Source organism: Pistacia vera, unplaced genomic scaffold (assembly GCF_008641045.1).
Source record: "Pistacia vera cultivar Batoury unplaced genomic scaffold, PisVer_v2 Contig456, whole genome shotgun sequence".
NCBI lineage: Eukaryota > Viridiplantae > Streptophyta > Magnoliopsida > Sapindales > Anacardiaceae > Pistacia > Pistacia vera.
In genome coordinates, this window is record NW_022196286.1 from 154972 (window position 1) to 177326 (window position 22355).

Below are 22355 nucleotides of genomic sequence, written 5' to 3' on the forward strand. Positions count from 1 at the left end.
CTTATTGTGGCTTACCTTTTCTAGCAACCAAACACTCTCATGTAGTCTCTCTTTCTTCACCACTACTTTCTTGTAACTTGCTATGGCCCTCAAGGGTTAATTACATGTCACCCCTCAGGTTTGATTGAAAGACATTTCCCCACGGAATTGTTAGAACTAACGCTTTGAGAGTAGTAAATTGCTAAGTTTAGATGCTATTCATATTCAGGGATGTTATCATATCCTTAAGCTCTGTTTCTGCTACAATGTAAGATGGGCGAGGGGCGGGCAGGGGAAGAGGTTTGATACCAAATTCGGTGGAATAAGTTTAACACACCCTTGACACTGAGTCATCTTATTCTTATGCAATTGCTTTTGGTCAGAGGTTGATGTATTATATTTACCATAAAAAAAATTTTAAAAAAAAAAAATCTAAAGAGATATTTTTTAACCTCAACCAGACAGAGATAAACACTGATGAAGGGATAACCTGATTTTGTGTCTTGCCTTTGTCTTAAAGAGAAAATTGGACTTATTCGATTTTTTGTTTATTCTTACCATTATTATCCTTCGGCTTGTGATTCACTCTTATTTCTTAAGCACAGAATAAAGCTAAATTCCACGACTTGATAAGCTGATGACTGAAGATTGAAGAATAGTATGATGAAGATAATGTTCAAATTCAGTTGATAACATTAAACCTTAAAGTGTAGAGAAACGATAATGCCAAACCTCGTTTTGATATTGGATGAGGAATGGTTATATGAAAATTACATTATGGTTTCTCAGACCCAAGCCTTTTACTGATCATGTGGTTGCCTAGCAAGTTTTCACCTCTTAAGGAACTTCTGAAACAAATAACTCGGTATGTACCGTTGACAATTAATAGCAACAGCAATAATAATACATTTCAGAACTTCATACATTTTTTTGGTTTCAGAATTTAGAAGAAACTGCAAAGCTGAAAAGAAAATTTACAATAGGAGATGTTAAGAGTTTTAATTTAAATGATGAAATAGTTTTATTGATCACTGTTGTTACAAGGCTTGAGAAACGGATTGAGTTATTGATCCATCCATATGATACAACGGAGGCTTTTCCCTTCCAAAAGCAACTCTAAAGCTTTGTTAATATCCTGTAAATTCACTTGGTGGGTTATGAAATCATCCAGATGAAGCTGCTGTAATACAAACAAACACCTTTTTACTTGAGACATCACTTCATTAACAAACGAAAACATTCAAAGATGATATAGACCTTAACAACCTTGTCCAGATATTTCTGGGCAAGAAGTGGGATATCAGTTTTGGGCTTGAGCCCTCCAAATAATGAACCACAAACACTTCTGCCTCTAAGAATCTCATAGCAGTTCAAAGACAATGGCGTGCCATGCATCTCCACTCCCAGTATCACTGTCTTGCCCCATCCCTGATCTCGTCACCCAACCACATTATAATTAATTAATTTAATTCAAAGATCAATAAGTTAAGAAACAGATCCTCTCACTCTCCAAAATGTCCATGTTGGTTGGCTTACCTTTCGGCTACTACTGAAAGCATCTTCCATTACAGATGCTAATCCAATGCACTCAAAACAATAGTCGGCACCCCCATCTGTCATTTCCTTAATCACCTAATTTACCAATGGGAATCCATGAAGATAAGTAAATTTCTTCCTTTTAATTAATTGGTACAGAGATAGTACTACAAGCACTAGTAAAAGTTAGAGACCGACCTGGCTGACTGTTTAGTCGCCCAATGCTACAGGGTTGATGAAATCCTGTTTATTTTTTTAGCCCTACTGACACAGTAAACTCAATTTAGCTAACAATAAATTTGGTGAGCTAATTTGGTTATAGTGACACACACATACTCAGTACTCACAACCACTCACATATAAAAAGCTAATTTGGTTATAGTGGGAGTTTTTCTTCACTTGTATCTCCTCGCAACATTTTAATCTTTCTACTTCTTCAACAGTGTATTTTTCAAACAAAAAGAAACTCGTGTTATTATTATTCTTTGTCTCACTTATCAAGTACAGTATAAGGGTAAATACTAAATACCACGACTTGATTTTCTTCTATGTCATTGCGTGCATCAACCAAAAATCTCACATTCTACTATTATACTGTCCACTTTCTTTAAAAATAAATATTTGAAGAGTATTTTTCACTCCACAAGATCTTATGTTATTCATTATTATACAAAATCACAAAAAAAAAAATTACTCAATTATTATACAAAAATATAAAACAATCACTCAATTATATGGTTGTTTCATGGATTAGGACCCATTAATATTTTTTAAATAAAAGGTTTGTTAGAACATTACATTTGGGTTGTTTACATTAATAATAATAATATGAAATCTCGTTTGATATTTAGATAAGGAGTAGTTATATGAAATAACAAACCTGATACTATAGAAATCGGATTACACCATGAATTCTAGCACTTAATATGAAGAATGTTATTGAAACGGATTATGAAATCCAACAAACCAGGTGGGAATTTGGGCCCAGACCAAAAAAACCCATCCAAAAAACTGGGCCTAGGATGGGTCCCAAAACCGGACTAGGCACATAGAGGAGGGCCCCGCCCAGGTTCGGTCTCTCCTCCAAGGCCTGGGCCTGGGACTAGTCCCGGCCCAGTCCCAAACCCTTCCGCCCAATTTCGTTTAAGCCCCTGGTGAATATCTAAAACCCCCTATTTTATAAAATAAATAATGAATATAAGGGCTAAATTAAAATTTTACGTATTAATGGGGCATATTGCAATTTTCTAGGCTCTTGGGACCGGTCCTATGGGCCCATGACCGGTCCTAGGGACCCGTCTGAAACCTGAAAAAATTTATGGGCCTAGGATGGTCCCGGGACCGACTGGGCCCAAACCTGAGACCGATTGAGCCCGGTCCTTGCCCACCTCTAAAACCAACCTTAAATCCGACTTGAAAACATGCATAATTGGATTTTGAGCTACCTTCCTGGGCTTAGCTAGATGCCAAGCCTTTTGGGCTCACTAGCTTCTCTTAGACTCCATATCCATGTAGAAATAGAAGCCCCATACTTGCTCATATCATTCTTGCAAAAATAGTCTTTATAACATTATCTTTTGTTGCTCTAACCTAGAAGTTAAGCCAGATATTAACATTCAATATTTACCAATTTTTTTCTATATATTTAATATATATAAACTTAATTTGATTGACTTGATTAACTCAAACTGGTGAGAATATTAGTTATATACCAAATCAGGCGCAGTAAATTTCATGCTGATTATTGTCAGATGTAAATTCATTAATTTTTTTTTTGTATGAGCGAATTTAATTTGTTTAGGTTAAAAATTAATGTTTGACTGTATATTAATATTGAAGGGAGTAAACAATGATAATTAGAAAAAAAAAAAACATGTTATATTTGTCACCTACCAGAAAGCAACAGCCAATTAAACTGCAAGTTTGAACCCGATAGTTTTAGTTTTGCCATAAGAAGTCCATCTGAAATTTCTCTCAACATTTTTCAATCTCAAAGTAAATTACAAGCAATAATAATAGAGAATCTTAAAATGGTTGGTGCTTGTTGATGGGGCCTAGTGAAAGAGCCGTTTTGGTAAAAGAATGACCCGTGAAGAGAATTAGAATTAGTCAACCTATTTTGGAAAACGATGTTCTAAGCTTACTTTCATTCCATGCAAACCCTTTTAATAAGTTAGTTAAAGACTTAAAGAACATACAAATTATTTTTATGTATATGACTTTTTCAATTCAAATTTTTACTTAATCTTCTTGCCTTATCATCCCAAGCCCTACCCAAAAAAAAAAAACAAAAAATGTTTGATCCCAGAAATTAACCAACAAAAAACTAAAAACTTATTGAATTTAATTGATTAATGTAAAGATAATACAAGTAGCAAGCTTGTGAAAATCAAGGAGGTAATGACAATACATGCGCACTAAAAGAACACCGGGACTTGCAATCTTGCTTCCTTAATCAACAAAAACAATTTGGGATGGAAAAGTGGTGGTGTGATAATTGCTACATAATTCTTGTCTACTGTCTAAAGAGCCCCCTTTTTTTTTTTTTTTTTTTCAAAATTTTTGACTGAAATAGTTACTTTATTTGAGATTATTTAGCATGGATATTGTGGTTAATTTGGAAAAAAGAAAAAGCATTTTTGCAGCCTTGTCTACTGTCTAAAGAGCCCCCAACTTCATTCACATTATTATGAAGTAACGGCAATTTGACGGCCAATATAATACTCCAACACACAATAATTATTACATGGGTTGGGAAATACACATCACCATTAAAGAGACCACAAACCACCCATCCGTAATTACTCACCTTGTAATTGTCAAATATCAAAAAGAAAAATGCCATATTTTTAAATTATAAAATAATAAAAAACAGAAAGAGAAGTTGGCCCGTGACCCGGCAGTCACGAAACGGACAAAGCAATGTTGACGTAAACACACGTTACTCACTGAGTAACGCAGCAGCCCCACTTTGGTAGATAAGCACAAAAGCTTGAGGAGTTGAGATAGCGAGGTGTGTGCCTTCTTCTACGGGTCATGTCTCTTCTTTTTTACCCTCGTAAATCAAAACAAAATAAAACACAGACATATTCCTTCTTTTCCACCTTTTTCTCCTGCTCTCTCCAGATACTATTGTACTATTAATCTCAAATTAATTAATTTATCAATTAACACATTTCTATATCTATTTATTTATTTACTCCCTCTCCCTCTCCCTCTCCCTCTCCCTTTCATACTGTCCCTACTAGCCGACCCCTTTAGTCCAGTCCGCCATTAACATAGCTGCTGCTGTACACAGTTATATCAGATATTTAGATCATTACGTTTTAGAGATAAAGTTAGAAGAGTTTTTTCTGTTTTGTAATGGATAAAATCTGTCATTCTTCAGGTGACTCTACCACCACCACTAGTAACTTTAGCAGCTCCATTACCAACAACAGAGATCTTTATCTCAAGCAACTTAATAAGCTTTCTCACAAGATCTCTAAACCCAACACAAACACCACCACCAACGCCGCTATTACTACTAACAATCCCATCGTCAAGAAACCGACTCCCACTTTTGACCAGAATCAAAATCAACCTCCTCAACCCCAGCATCAGCAGAATCTTCAGCATCAACATCAGCATCAACCACCGGTCTACAATATCAACAAGAACGATTTCAGAGATGTGGTCCAGAAACTCACCGGCTCTCCAGCTCACGAGCGCTTTTCAACTCCTCCGCCTATACACCAACCTAAGCCTCCCAGTTCTCGTCTCCAGCGCATCCGTCCCCCACCCCTTGTGCACGTTAGCAACCGACCCCCTCCTATGCTACCATGCGCCCCCCCTCCAATTCCACCACCCAACCCCACTGCAACCACCAACAACACCAGCAATAACAACTTCATCCCACGGTCAACGGCTCCTTTATCGCCTCTCCCGCCTTTTCCGGCGGTGCACGCAGCGGCTGAATCTCCCGTTACGGCCTACATGCGGTACCTAAAGAACTCGATCTCGACAGCCGATCCGAACTCCAAGCCGCAATTCTCGGGATTCTCTCCTCTGGCTCCGTTAGTTTCGCCCCGATGGAACAACTTAACTGATACGTCTCAGCAGCAGGGGATCATTCCCCCGCCGACAGCGCAAGCACAGCCACAGTTTCAACTGCCAACTTCACCGTTGGCATTCGGTTGCTTGAATTCACCGCGGTCACCTTACCCTTTTTCTCCTAGCCTGTTGCTTTCACCCACGTCTGGTCAGTTAAATTTTCCGCTTTCACCGACGGTGCCGGTTCCTAGTCCTACAGGGAGAGGCCTTTAAGGAAAAAAAAAAAAAAATCAAATAGTATCCGTATTGTTCTTAGGAGTTTAGGGTTCTATTCGTTACAATTTTTTTTTTGTTCATTTCTGTAAATTTATCTTTGCCAAGAAGTTATTTAAATATTTAATTACCAGTCGTTGGATTAGGAACTGATGGTCTTTCACTGGTTATTTAGGTAGGGCTTGCTTTGTAAATGTTGTCAAATTAAAGACATGTGAAAAGAAGAAAGACTTAATTTTTCTTTGCTTTTGTTGGATATTTATTATAAACTATGGCGGGATGCTCTTGTTGTTTTGTACTCAAATGTCTGTATATTTCTTCTTCTTATTATTATTGTCGATAAATTTTGTACTAGGCAGTTGTTTATTTAGTAACTACTTTTAAGGACCAGGAATTCTTGGGTAACTTCTACTTTGAATTTGCCAAAATATAATTTTAGTAATGTGGAAAATTACCCTATTTATAGTTTGAGTAATTTTAGTATGACAGGCAAACAACCCTGAAATGATTGGATATCTGGCCAATACTAGCAATTGTTTTTATTTCCGAAGCTGCAAATTATCTACTTAGCACGATCAAACTGTTTTCTAGAGCAGGTGACATGTCAAGTTGTCAACTTAGTTGGCTACCGTGTGGTTTTACCTGATTTTGGTTGGTGCAGTGGACTATTGGTCTCACTGGTGAACTTTTATAAATATGCTAGGGAATGTTGATTCCCAGGGAAAGTTTTACTAAACTTTGGCGTTGGTTCAGTGAAACATTGTCTTTTCGTGGTTGACAGGGTTTGAAAAGATTGTTTCAACTTTGAAGCATATTCTGATTGACAGGAGAATATTGAGTTTATAAGTTAGCCAGTCTATCATAGTTGTAAGAATTTTCCATTTCTAGCTGAGGACTTTTCTCTGAAATAATGATTCCTTACTCAGATGCTTATGCCTTTGGAATTTCCCTGTTTTGAAAGTTCTAGCCACACAAAATTTCTAACCACTTGTTTAGTTTCTGGTTCTAGTAAGAATAAGCATATTTGGATTTCTGTTTATATTTAGGCCTTAATTGATATTTTTAATTTTGGATGTTTGTACTCTCTCTGGTTGGCATGCTTGTATGCAGTGGAAGATGCAGTGAATCTTGATTTGGTACATGCTTACTATCACTGTCTTCGTTTGTGATTGGAACTTGTTAGGCTTCAAACCAATGAAGTTTAGAGCTTAAGATTGTTAAGTCTGCTGAAGGTGTAATGCTAGTTGAGAAGCTCAACTACATTTGGGGGTTAAAGAGTTTGAGGTTTTGAGAAGTACTTTATAGGAGATTTTATTCCTTGAAAGATTGAAGGAAAGAATCAGTAGAATGTTATCTGTTAATTGGATTAAGTTTTCAATGTAGGACTGGTGACCCTTGGGAGTAGATTCTCTGTGTAGCCAGAGTGTAGATTTGTAGTGATGAATTGTAGCATTATTAGGTGAGCAAGAATTGTCCAGAGGCTGGTATCGAGCTAATATCAACAATTTCTTTTAGTTGCTGAATACTTTTTAGTGAGTTTTGTTATCTCAATTCTGAAGCTATGCCATTTTGACAACAGTGGTAATCTACTGTGAGAGTTCAGAAAAGTGGACTATTTGAGTGAATGGTTCAACTTCATATGGCAAAATTTTAATTGATTCAGCTGTGTGGAAAAGAAAATGGTGTTTATTACAAAGAGTGTAGTTTTTATTTTAACTGCCTGGGGCAAGTTTCAGCATTGATTGTTCATTTGTTTGGGATAGTTGTTTTCATGAGTCACCTTTGGGTTTAATTGGGAGCTTGTTGGCATAGATTGAAATAATTTTTCATACCAGGTAATTTTTGCTGTGAAATAATTTTAACTTCAATTTTTGTATTTTTGGTAATGAAATGCTTGTAAAATAGTAATAATTTTTCATGTTTGAATTATGAGGGTTCCTCAAAATATAAATTCAGTTCAAGAGGAGTTATGATGGTGTATCTTCATTAGCACTGTTTTAAATTTTTGGTTCTAATTTCAAAATGTTTCTGACAATGCCATTGTTTGTTGATAATCATGGATTCAGATTTATGTTTTAGCACCCTGCAGTATACTTGAAAATAGTAGAGTTTTTCAGTTGCACATGTTTTCGGTTCTTAGTCTTGAACTATTGGCAGATGTGGTAGGCTTGGGCTGATTTAGGCAAAGACTCAGAGAGTGGCTTCTTGCATTGAATTTAATGGATTCAATCTCTCATGGTCAATTTCAAGATTTAGGCAAAAGCTGTCAATTTGAATGCTACTCTTATGTTTCCTTGAAATCTATTATTATTATTTTGCAAATGGTTTTGTTGCATCATTCAACATTCTTTTCGATACTGAGACTTAGAGTGGCTTCTGCAGCTCAGGGTTATATTCAGTTCATGTTTTCATAATAAGTTAGAAGCTTAGGTCTAAACAACTTGCATCACATCCTATAAACTGGAGACATCGTGTTTTACAATCTGGAAGTTGGAACATGCTGCTGCTATTCATATTTTTCTTGGAAACAAGACAGTGGCTGATACGAGGGTAAGTCAAGTTTTGTACGGTGATTATAATCACGCCTTAACAAATGAAGGGTAAGACCCATCTCTTGATCTTTGGGAATGTATTCTTATTGTTAGCAAGACATCGTTGCTTTCAACGTCATTTATCAGATGTTGGGTTATATTTACTCTCTCTCAGAGGTGTTTTTATTTCCTGATACAAAAATTGAGGTAAAATGCAAAGAAAAACCGTTTATTTTCACTGTATTATATTTCATTTTTGAGATTTGATTTGAGTAAGGTATAGAAACAATGGCAGGGTGGGAATCTGCTAAGGTTCCAAATTTCATGTCTCCCTGGTAGAGATGCAAAATTACTGTTTAAAATTGTTCGATTAACAAAATGAACTGTTTGAAATCGTTCGAATAACAAAACGAACTGTTCGAAATCGTTCGAATAATTTTTAAATACTTGTTCGAATAACTTGATGAATAAAAAATATATATCAACTTTCTAATTCTTGCTCTAAGAAACAAATATACAACAATTTCTAATGCCCTATTTTAATGATGATAATGCAAGAATTGGAAAACCACTATAATATGATTTCATTTTTAACACTTAAAGCTGATGATAATGCAAGAATTGGAAAACTATTACAATATGATTTCGAAATAACATTTAATAGCTTTCAAAAGCAATGGATGTTGAAAACGCACAAGCGAAGCACCTTAGTTGGCAGAAGAAGTCACACTTCTCAATTCGATCTCGAAGTCACAGTAACGCAACGAGTCTCTGACTCTCTTGGCCTTTGGAGTCTGGTGCAAAAGGGTAAATTAGGGCTGAGCAAAATTGCGCCTCTAGAGTTTGTCGCAAAAGAGAAATTAGAATAGGGTTTTGGATTTTTGTTTAAAGATGTGGGCTGGCTAGGTTAGTTGGTTAGCCCACATTTTTGTATATATAAAGCATCACAATGTTTTACTAATGATTAACTTAAAAAAACAATTCATCCAAACTGGACCAAACATAGTATAAGAAAGAAAAAAAAATGAAAAATATAAATATGATATTAAAGCAACTCGAACTAAGGAATCAAAAGAATTGCATTTTTGATACTAAGCCATAGAAAATCATTGGTACTCAGCACCATATGAATATATATAATAATATATACTATGTTTTCGAACATAAATGAACGAACAATCAAACGGAGGAGTGTTCCCGAATGGACGAATCATTCAAATGGAATTATGTTTGTGAACATAATCGAATGAACGCCCCTTGTTCGAACTCGAATCGAACACCTTATCGAACGAACTCGAACTCGAACTCAAACTGTTTGTTATTGAGTCAAATCGAGTTGTTATCGAATGAACATCGAACTGTTCATGAACAAATCGGTTCGTTTGTAGCCCTACTCCTAGTACATGTTGTCCTAGAAAGGGTGAGTTTGAATCCGGGTCATATAAGATAATGAAGGTAATCTTCGTTTATTTCGCAAGATTTCGTTGTTAGGCTTGCAAGTAATAAAATATCACGGGCATCTTTTATTGCAAATGGTGTTTACTGTTGGTAATGTAGGTGGTAATTAGATAGTAGATACCCTCCCCACGGGCTGTTATTAAAAGATTATTGAGGTAATATGATTTTTATATCTATTTTTCCCTTAATTAAATACCATTTCAGACACAATTACCCTCAAATGTCTACCATATAACAATTACCCAACCCCTTACATTTGAGAAATTAGCTAACACACCCCAGCCACAAAAAGTTTAAAAGTTAACAAAATACCCCCAACCTCCCCAAGACCACTGTTGATCGTCGGCGGTAATCGTCGTAATTGTGCACGATCGGTATGATTTGGCTGGTCGTACACCGATAAGGCATAGATCCATAGCCAAAGAGGGCTATTTCACAGCCAAAGATGTGGATGTGAAACAACCATGGATTTTTGATCCATGGCCTGAAATGGCTTTTCTGATGCACGACCAACCATATACAGTTGGTTGTGAGCCATTCCGTCGATTGTCGACGGTAGCCAACGGTCGTGGCTAGCTACCGGTAGTGGCTTGGGGTGGGTGGGGGTGATTTTACTATAAATTAAACTTTTATATGGTTGGGGTGTTTTAGCAAAATTTCAAATGTAAGGGGTTGAAAGAGTCAAAAAATAATAATAAAAATAATATTTTATTGATATTTAAAAAGGAGGGCAATTTAGTAATCTATATAACAAAAGCAATGTTACAGTTACCGAAAAAGTATATGGAATTCATGCACCAAACAAACATGGCACCATCCGCTTTTTTTTCAAAACAAAATTCATAATTAATAAACGGTCATGATGTTGCCACATCTATTGATGCATGAATTTGGTATCCCTTTTTCGGTGACTGTATCATTTTCCATATAACAAACCTACCCCTTTATTCTCTCAGTCAAACATATAAATATAACATACTCACCAAATTATTCAAACCAACCAAACACATTTCTATTAATATAACATCTCCTATAATAAAACATTATATGATCCAAACACATTTAAAGAGCAATCACTTTTTCCCACCCAAGGTTTGGCCTAATGACACTTTCCCACTCGTCAAGTTTCAAACTAACACTTTTCCCACCTATCAAGTTTCAAAACGGCATTTTTCCGACCCATCATTATGTTCCATTTGGAAAATCTGTTCTCTGAGATTGTATAAACAATGTAAAGATGAAAATACCCTTTTCTCTTATTCTTCTCTTTTCTTCCATCTCCTCCACCACCCTATCAACCATAACCAAAACCACCCCCAAGCCCTCCCTTATCCCTCTGTCTCCCAATGGTGGAAAACTGTCTCTCTTTATACCGACCAAACCAACGCCAACATCTCCATAACCATCGGGTTGGTGCAAGCAGTGAGGCAGAAGTTGGTTGGGAAAAAAATCAAAGAGGTGAGGGGCAGGTAGTAGTGGGAGAGGTGCGAGTGGTGGTTGGCGTTGGCCGGTGGCTATCGGGCCTTCTCAATCCAAACACAAACTCAAAAACAAATCAAACTCCAAAAATCAATCAAAACACAACACAATCTACAACCAAAAAAAAAAAAAAAAAAAAAATCAACTCAAACATCCATCAATCAACCCCACAAAACTCTAGTCAATCTGTTTGAGGCAGCAAGTGCAGGTGGTGAGGCGGTTGGTGGTGGCGAGTTGGGAGTGAAATCGATGGTGGCGACGAGTTGGGAGTGTAGGTGGTGAGGTGGATGGTGTTGGTGAGTTGGGACGTGCTAGTGGTTGGTGGCAACGGGTGGTGGTCGACAACGGTTGGGAGTGAAGTCGATGGCAAGTGTAGGTGGGGAAGAAAGTAAAAGGGTTCAAATTAGGGTTCTTTTTTTCTTTTCTAAGTTTAGATATAGGTTTTAAAATGAAATAATTACCCCTTTATTGTTTTTTGAATTTACTATTATATCCTTCTTCAGTTAAACTTGATAAACAAATCTAAACATGGGTAGTAAAGTTGTATTTTGAAACTTTTTGGGTGAGAAAGTGTCATTAGGCCAAACCTTGGGTGGGAAAAAGTCGTTTACTCTCCTAAAAGAACAAACCATATACTATAGAATATGGACTAAGCATAAAAGCAAAAGAATAAAAGTGCCTACTTACTAGATATTAGACTTATATGTTGGAGTGCCTTAAATTTTGTAAGTGTAATTTTATTGATATAATATCTTAGGACAATAGGTGTTGTTTGATGGGCTTTATAACATGTGTCATCGTTTGATAGTAAACGATACCATGGGTTTATCTATGAGAGGCTCGTGAGCTTATATGTAAGAGTGTATGATATATGAGAATCCCTTATGCTTACATTTAGAGAAAGTTGTGTTTTGAGCTTACAATAAGTGAAATGTCATGAGCTTCCTTTTTAGAGTGTCTTGGGCTTATATTCGAAGAATGTCATGTGCTTATATTTTAAAGTGTCTTGGGCTTACATTCGGAGAATGTCATGGGCTTATCTTTTAGAGTGACTTCGATTCCCCTTTTTTTTTTTTTGTAAGCGAGATGTCTAGGCCAGCTTGTGTGCACCTCAACTAATTTATGGGTCCACTGAACACCCTACAAGCCCAAAAAGTTGGGGGCGTACCTTTTAAGAGTGCTTTGAGCTCACTTTCAGATAATGTCATGAGCTTCCTTTTTAGAGTGCTTTGAGCTTACATTCAGAGAATGTTAAGAGCTTATATTTTAGAGTGTCTTGGGCTTACATCAGAGAATGTCATGGGCTTATCTTTCGAGTTAACTTGTGTGCACCTCAACTAATCCATGGGGTCTATTGAACACCTTACAAGCCCAAAAAGTTGGGGGCGTACCTTTTAGAGTGCTTTGAGCTTACTTTCAAAGAATGTCATGAGCTTCCTTTATAGAGTGCTTTGGGCTTACATTTAGAGAATGTCACGAGCTTATATTTTAGTGATAAGCATTCATAATATCTATATATTTGTTATATTTCCTCATGTTTTAATGTTTATAAATGCTTAAATCTTGGATTTTGATTATGTTTCGTATTTTGTGGAGTAGATTGAGGAGTTAAATCAAATTGAATTCAAAATCAAGAGTTTTGGAGAGAAAAAATCGGAGCTCAAAAAGAGATACATTCCAGAAGCAGATTTTGCTTAAAGCGTGGGCACGTCCTGTTTTCCTAGAATGTTCATAAAAGCAGTCAGCAGATAAAGCGTGGGCGCGCCTTACTGGATCTGAGGTTTTTGACCTAGGGTTACGAATTTGTTGGAGAAAAAGATATGCATGACAGCTGGCTGGAAAGATTTATTTACCCTTTCTTAATCTCTAGGATTTGCCAAGACTCCCTATTTTGGTGGGATTTGCTTTTAATTAGTTTCCTGATCTAGATAGGGTAACTATTATTAGATGGAGTTATAAATAGGGAGATTATTCACAAGAAAAGGGGAGACATCTATCTCTACCTCTCTCTCTTCTCTTTTCTTGAGGCATTCTTTTAATTATGAGTAGCTAAATACTTTTCTTCCAACTGAAGGATAATTGAAGTTTTGGTTCTTCAAGAATTGTGAGATCTAAATAATTTTCAGTGTTCTTTTATTTCTTTACTATTTATATATCTTTTATGTTTATTAACAATTATTGTCTTGATTGATTGATGCAAAGGGCTCGTTGTTCAATTATCAAGTTGATAAATTGCCATTTAGAACTTTAAATCTGTAATTGTTTAAGTGTTCTAATATTAGTGGTAAAATAACATAGTTGATTATAAAGGGATTTTCGATTTATGTTATGAAGATGTATAATCTAGTATAAATGAATCGAGCTTGTGTATTTGTTGGCTAGAATTGGTAGTCTCTCTAATTATTAATGTTGTCGATAGATTAAATCCTAAGAGCTTGTTTAGGGTTGTTTATTGACAAGGAAAATAATCAAAAAGCTTGTTTTGGTTATCGAGGAAGTAAGGAGAGATAGGCTGTTAGAGCTTGTTAATAACCATAACCAATTTAGTGAAGAATAGAAGATTTTATCCTTGTATCTGTGATCAATTCTCTGAACCAATTCTGAAATTATACATTTGGTTGGATATTTGCTTGATATTGATTTCTCCTTAACTTTTAGTTGATTATAATTGTTTTTTTTTATTTCACTTCGAAATCTCAAAACCCCCATTTTTCTTTGCTTTAATTTTCATTAAAATAAATCTACCCAATCTCTATGGATACGACCTTGCTCATCACTGTTACAATTTATAATTCTTTTGAGAGTGAGAATTTTATTATTTGTTGGATTCGACACCCACCATTTAGAGTGTCTTAGGCTTACATTCGGAGAATGTCATGGGCTTAACATTTAGAGTGCCTTCAGTTCTCTCTCTCTCTGTCTCTCTCTCTCTTTTAAGTAAGTTGTCCAGGCCAGGTTACGTGCACCTCAACTAATCCCCGGAGTCCATTGAACACCCTACGAAAATGACTAGATAAGCTACATTATTATTGTGGTAGGTAGCCCCAAGTTTTGAACCTAAGAACTCAAGGAAGGGAGCAAACCTCCTTGACCACTAACCCTTTAGAGAATGTGACAAGCTTTGTAAAAAAGGACACCATAGGCTTATCCATGAGATTTTCATGAGTTTATATGTGAGAGTGTTATGAACTTATCTATGAAAACGCCTTGGGTTTACTTTCAGAGAATGTCATGGGCTTACCTTTTACAGTACATTAGGCTTACATTTGGAGAATGTAATAGGCTTACCTAGGTGTCATGTGCTTTATTTGAGGTCCTAATGAGTAGTAATTCGGGCCTCAAGTGAAGCTTTGAAAATTAAGTTCTAGCTTTGTACTTTAATTTGGGTGTTGATTGTAGTGTTTGGCCTCCTTAACAGAAGTGGTCATTAACAACACTGAATTAGCTTGTGTACAATTTGGATTTGAGGGTCCCTGGGTTGAAAATTTATTATAAAACATAAATATGTATTTTTTATTATTATCTTTCATTGTATAATTTAAATTATATATTTTATTTGATTTATTTTTATTGCGACTATGATATATGTTAATCACACGATGATGACATTGCTCAATCAACAAACATTGAAAGTAGGAAAAAAAAAAGAGTTACACTAAAAAAGAGATTAATGAAGTTAGATCTGAGTGTGTGAACTATATATTGAAGAAGTTCTTGATAGATCTAGAACAAATTGTCGAATAGTTTATTGGTTGGTTTAGAAGTGCATCAATATTTTGGGTATGTGAACTGGCTAATGTCTATTATTTGTTTGAGTTCAACTTATGTATTTACATATGTTTACACTTGTATATGCGCATGTATATTTGTGTATTTTTCAATTTAAAGAAATAATATATGTGTAACAATTTTTGTAGACTGAACTGATAACACAAAATATTTTGGTGCTACAGTAATACTACACTCACAAACCCTTCTCACTAACTCTTACAGTCGCCAGATCTGGCCATTGACAATGACCATATCTTGGCCATGGTTTATCAATCAATGACGACCAGATCTAACCGTCAACGGCCAGATCTGACGGCCCTAGATTTGACCTTTTCCAGCAAGATCCACGGTGGATATGGCCGGAAAAGGCCAAATAGGTGCACTACCGGCCATATCCAGCTGGTAATGCGCCATTACGGCAGATTCCAACTACCTTTCGGCGGTGGTGGCCAGAATCTAATAAATGTGAGTGGTGAGGGTGTTTTTTTCAATTTATAAACTTTTATTGTTGGGAGTGTTTAGTTAAATTAAAAAACCTAGGGGGGTTAAAAATAATCTACATATTTTCAGAAAATGCTATTAAAAAATGTACAAAAAACTTCTCGGAACACTATTCAACTCAACTTTTTCCAAAAGACTATTCTAAAAACTCCCAAAATAGTGAACCAAATGGAGCCTAATTTTTCTATGACTCTTATTTTAAATTTCCATGGCCGGAAATGGCTTTTTCGATGCATGGCTTGCCACATACAGCTAGTCGTGCGCCATTCCATCAACTATCGATGACAGCCATAGTAGTCGCGACATGCAGCTTTTTTTGCCAGTTTCTGGCCGTTTTGAACGTCGACAACCCTAATCACCACCATCGTTTGACTCCTCGCATCCCACCCTACAAAACCCTTGACCTTCCCAGCCATGACAACTCATCGTTTGCCATTCATCACTTCACCTAAAACACGATAAACACGAACCTCTCGGTCGGTGAACGACGACTAAATGGTTAGTAGGGACATATGGGTTTTGTAAAGTTAGAGATGTTGGTTGCAGTGGTGGTGTCCAATTGGATTTTTACTGTCGGAATCCAGTGAAGTACAGCAAACCCTAAACCTAACGGCGTCGACAATCGGAGGGGCCAATTAGTCGGGAACCAAAGGGTTTTTGGATGATGGACTATGGGGAAGGTGATGGGGGTGACCAGGAGGTTCAACGCCATCAAAAACAGCCTAGATCGATGATGCGTTGATTTTACAACATGCAAGGTGTAGCAAATGCACTAGTCACAAAAAGTAATAAAATGATGAGAAGAATATCGTTCCCACAAGGATTGCGTGTTAAGTACTAAATTTTCCTAGGATTGTAATTAGTTGAAGAACACAAAGATTGTTGGATTTGCGGGAGACAAAAACAGAAATTAACACAAAATCAATAACATAAATTAAACTCTAACTAATTAAGAAAATATCAACTAATTAAGAAAATATCAATTCAAGACAAAGAGGTTAGAGTTTGACTTCACTAAGTTACTCTGATTCAATCTACTGTTGATGTTACTTTTAAACTCACATGCAAGGATTATAAATCGAATTCCCTAAGTTGTAAAACATACCTTCTCAAGCTATATTTTCCTACTTATCCCTATTAAGCTTTCGCACCCACAATATGAAGATTAATAGTTCAAAGTCTTTTAAGCTAAAAGGAACCCTAAAGTGATTTCATAAATCTTCGAACCTATCTCTAGCATTCATTAATCTATGGTATTTACTCTAAGAAGCTAACACATGAATCACTTCTCAGTCTCATCATGCTCAATATTTGATTGAAATAAGGAAAACTCAGCATTCAATTGCATTAAGAACAAGAATAAATACAAAATCCAAGCAATAGAACTTAAAAACAATATCTATTAAAGATTAAACCATTGTAATCAAAGTTAGGTCAAAACCTTGACCCAAAAGTGGGTTAGTTCATATTCAAATTAAAGAAATTTGTAAAATAAACTGTAAATAAAGAATTCAACATGCTAAAACAGTAGAAAAGGATGAAATCTTCCCTAAATGAAGACCCAAAATGCTCCAATCTCCAATTTCTCCCTTTTCTTCTCTTAAAATCCGAACCCCAGCAAAATGAGCTAAGGTTCTCTTAAATAGTCAGCCAAAACCCTAGGATTCTAATACAATACAATTAAAACGCAATGTTTTAAAAACAGAAGAATTGTAGTTTTCGCCACAGCGAACTTTGCTGATCTTTTCTGAAATTATGAACTTGCCCTCTGCTTGCTTCTTCGCTTAAATCTTTTATCTTCGTGATCCCCAGTAGGAACAAACTTCATAGTGCTTCCACTCCGCATCAGAATTTCCCCGATTCCTGAATTTCTCTTGATTCCGGGTCTAGAAACTCAATTTCGCTCAGTTTTGCACATGTTTTGATCTAAAACGTAAAATATATGAATTTAAGTTGCAATTTAGGCACAAAACGACATAAAAAGTATCCAAAATCCTACCAAAAAGTATAGAAAGTATAGTATAATACTGGGATTATCAATTGGGCAAAAATCGAGAGAGTACACAGTCACCAAGGGTGTTGTTGAAGTAAATTGAAAATAAAATGGTAAATTTTATAATTGTACTAATTTAGGGGTTAAAACTAATTTATTAATTTATTTATTAAGGGCATTTTGGTAATTTCACCTTCTATAACCTAAAAAATGCTAACAGTATTACTTTAAAGGTGGAAATCTGTAATAAATGCAACCAAGGGTACCAACTTGGGATTTCGCCAAACCTCGGGTGGGAATATGTTGTTTACTTCTTGTAATATAAGTATATATGTTATTTAACAAACATGTTCACATGCATAAATGTGTAAGATGATATTGTAATGTGAAATTGATGCATTGTCTCACTAATAAATCATTAAACATTAGGGGTGTTCAAAAGCGGTTGACTGACTTTTTTGAACCGAACCGGTTTTTCGGTTCGGGAAAATTCCCAAACCGAAACCAAATCGGTTTGAAGGGAAAACCGGTTTTCAGTTAACAAAAAAACTGGTTAACCACTTTAAAAAAAGGGGTTAACCGGTTTTCCCTTTTTTTTTATAAAACTTATTTTTTTCCTAAATTAAATTGTAAATATAAACAATACATATCCAAATAAAAATTAAACATTCATACATATTCATAGACCACTACTAACAATACATTAAAAATTGATACAAATAAAAGTACGAAATGAAATTATTTTTTTATTTAATATATATATATTTGTAAAATCGGTTCAAAAAACCGGTTTCGGTTAACCGTTTTTTATTGTTTCCTGAACCGGAAACCCGGTTTTTTGAATTTTTCGAACCGTAACCAAACCGTTTTTTGAGTTAATTGGTTTTTCAGTTCGGTTTTTGCATTTTTTTGAACACCCCTATTAAACATGATAAAACATGAAAAAAAAATTCCCTCATCAATGTATCAACATTATAAAACTAAAGAATTGTTGCTAAATCAGTTTTTTATCATGAAAAAATTTAACTGACAAACAAAGTAAGCATACAGGGAAAGTGATATTGAATTTAATAGTATTTTTTATTTTATTTAAGTTTTTCTATCTCCTAGAACACTTAAATTCATTTTAATTCAAGTATAAGACCGAAATAAAAAGTTATCCATAATGTCTAAAGACCTAAGAATTTATTCATAGACATATGTAAGTTATCCATAAGTTCTAGAAATTTAGATGAAAAATGTATCCAAGAAGCTCAGAGAAGGTATTAACTACCTTCCTGCCATGTATCAATCTTTCCCTCTGTGTAACACATCATAGATGTGTATGTTTAACATTAATAGACTTCATAAGGATAGAAAATATCGATAGTATGAGTAAAGAGAAACATTAGACTTAAAAGCAGAGCAAGCAGTTTCTTTAGCTGTGTCCACAAAGATACAACCCAGAGAAGCCACAATACCCTTGTAAGCAAAATGTTAACCTTGAATCATTAGATATATATCATGCATGACATGGAGAATACTTTATTAAGTAATCTAAGAGAAGTTGTCCAGTTCAAGAGGCCTAATAAAAGGTGTCATTCCCTAGCAAGAGTGCATCATCATGTGATAGATATAACTTTTTTTTTTTTTTTTTAAATAAGTACCTTGAACCACCAAAATGCAAGTAAAACAATGGACATAGGAAATAACATAAGGCATAAGGCCCTCAGCATTGTGTAATTCAAAACTCTATTTGAACTAAATGACATATCCAAGAGATTATAGACATCAACAGGCTTCGCAAGCTTGTGTCCCTGATGAAAATAATGAAACAAAGGATTTAAGTACGTATAAGTTGGCATATCAAGGATCATTGTTACACGAGTTGAATCACTCTTTACAATGAAATTCTAATTGTTTTTACCACAAAGAACAAAGAAAAAATTCCTAGATTTCATCAGTCTCAAATCTGAAATGTTTTTATTCAATTCTAAGTGTGTCTACTGATTTCTTATTTTCAGATAGTAAAGTTAATGAGTGAAAAGATACTAGCAACATCTAAATGATTTAAAGGTCATTAATCATGACCTTACTATTTTAACATCAATTGCATTTCTTTATTCTGTAACTGGTTCAATATGCTGCAAATGGTTTTTGGATGGAAATATGATCCGAATAGATGCTAGAAATTGGATAACAATGCAAAAATTGTGTTGGAATTCACTAAGTTGCAAAAACAATGTTACTACCTATCCCAACCTAAATAACATTTGAAAGCTCTTGGGTGAAAGTATTAAATCCTAGTCTACGCTAATCATCTATAAATAGCAAGTGACCTTCTTGTTTGTTGAATGGTGGCTTAAATTATCTCAGGAACTTTTGCTATCACTTGTTGCATCTTGCTAGAAGTTTTCATGGTGGATTGATCTATAAAATGCTTGAAAAAGGATGAATTTGCTGATGTTATTTTATCTTTATGATTGTCATGAAGTTAGCTATTACAGATGTAGAAAACTTGGTAAATACCATTCTAGTCTATTTTGGACAGCATCATTGTGAAACAATTACTCTATCAGAGCCTCTTCATTGACTATATATGGAATAATTATATGCTTTAGGTTTATTATCCTATGTCAATTATAGAAAAAAAGAGACATGTTTGATTGGTTAAATATTTTTATTTTTGTAGAATACTTTCATCTATTTTCCGTAACGATCAATGTTAACTTTGTTTGTTATGGCTAACTCACGCTCCACGTCTTTCTTTAGATGTCTACGGATAACTCTCGCCCAGATGGAGTTCACAACTACAGCGATGGCTTGTGTCTATCGTTGTCTTTCTCCCTTTCAAGCGACCCGCGGACTCAACCTTCTCCTCAGTCGCCCGTTGTTGAGACTTCTCAACATGCTTCCGAGGGTGATGAAGCAATAGGTCGCGAACCTCACAGTCTGACTAGGCGTGGACCAGACACACCTTCCAGTGGTCAACCCCTAGGCTAGCCAATAGTTGGGGCTAAGAGGGATTCGAATAATGGGGGAAGGCTATAATAACAGCTTCCCACGAGAAGAGGATGGGCTCCCCTACCCTTACGGGGAGGCTGATACTTAGGGGCATGCCCTCAGCCCCAACAAAAAGTGAGGCGTGAACCGTCAAGGGGGCCATCGAGGAGTTTCCTGATCACCTTCATATTCCGTTGAGTGCTCTCTTCAACTGCGTCCTTGAAGCAAACTGGGGTGACTTGAAGAAACTCGGCCCAGTTATTCTGTTGCAAAAAATGGTTGACGAGCAGGCTCAAGTCTGCTCTTCCTTTATAGTGTTTGTTGCTTGATTGTTTACAACACTCATGATCATCTTCTTTTTCTTATGTAGCTCTTGTAGACTCTGAGAAGAAGAGGCACAATCTACTCATCGAGATAGCAACGTGAAACCAATATATTGCTCCTCTCAATAGGGAAGTAATCAAGTTCCACGTCGAGATGCAGAGAATGCAAGAGACAATCTACAAGCTCCAACAAGCGAGGGAGAGGGCCGCAACGCCATGGAAAAAGCAGAAGAGAGCAGAGTCTGAGGCCTCGTCTCCTTTAGGAAAACGATTTTTTAAAAGTTGCACATAGTTCTGGACAAGTAGATTTTGTTAATATTAGTAGTATTTAAAATTTTGATCATATAACATTGAAATTGATATTTTCTTCAAGTTATTCTAAGCTGTTTATTTGAACATCTATCTAATTTTCTCTGGTCTTGCATTGAATCTTCTTTCTTCTGATTTTCTTAATTTAGGGTTTGGGGATATGGCTATATGTTTTTGTCTTTAAAAGCTCTAAACTCCTATGTTTCATTATTTTCATCAGGGACATAAGCATGTAGAGCCTGTTGATTCTATGATCTCTTAGGTACGTCATTCAGCTCAAAGCATAATAGAGTTTTGAATTACACAATATTGAAGGCCTTATGTTATTTGCTATGTCTATTGTTTTACTCGCATTTTGGTGGTATGCGAACAAGGTACTTTTATGTATGTAAACTTGAAAAAAAATATATATATATTATATCTATCACATGGTGATGCACTCTTGCTAGGGAATGACACCTTTTATTAGGCCTCTTGAACTGGACAACTTCTCTTAGACTACTTAAAGTGTTCTCCATGTCATGCATGATATATCTCTAATGATTCAAGGTTAACATTTTGCTTACAAGAGTATTGTGACTTCTCTGGGTTGTATCTTTGTGGACACAGCCATAGAAACTTCTTGCTCTACTTTTAAGTCTAATGTTTCTCTTTTCTCATACTATCGATATTTCCTATCCTTATGAAATCTATTAATGTTAAACATACACATCTATGCTCTGTTACACAAAGGGAAAGATTGACACATGGTAGGAGGATAGTTAATACCTCTCTAAGCTTCTTGGATGAAGCTGTCATCTAAATTTCTATGAAGCTATGGATAACTTACATATGTCTATTAATAAATTCTTAGGTCTTTAGACATTATGATAACTTTTTATTTCGGTTTTATACTTTGATTAAAATGAATTTAAGTGTTCTTGGAGATAGAAAAACTTTAAAAAAAAGAAAAGAAATGAAAAAGTATTATTTAATTCTATATCACTTTCCCTGTATGCTTGCTTTGTCTGACAATTAAAGTTTTTCATGATAAGAAACTGATTTAGCAACGATTCTTTACTTTTATTATGTTGATACATTGATGAGGGAATTTTTTTTCCTCATGTTTTATCATGTTCTCTTCTTGCATACTTAATGATTTATTGGTGAGACAACGCATCAATTTCACATTACAATAGCATCTTACAC

At 35.4% G+C, this 22355-nt stretch overlaps 1 protein-coding gene across 1 annotated transcript; it reads left to right on the plus strand.

Moving 5' to 3' along the window:
• Nucleotides 1-4691: 4691 nt before the first annotated feature.
• Nucleotides 4692-5837, plus strand: LOC116144792 (VQ motif-containing protein 9-like). Its single transcript, XM_031430220.1, has one exon. The coding sequence runs from the start codon at nucleotides 4879-4881 to the stop codon at nucleotides 5818-5820; it is 942 nt and encodes a 313-aa protein (XP_031286080.1). The 5' UTR covers nucleotides 4692-4878; the 3' UTR covers nucleotides 5821-5837.
• The last annotated feature ends 16518 nt before the right edge of the window (nucleotides 5838-22355 follow it).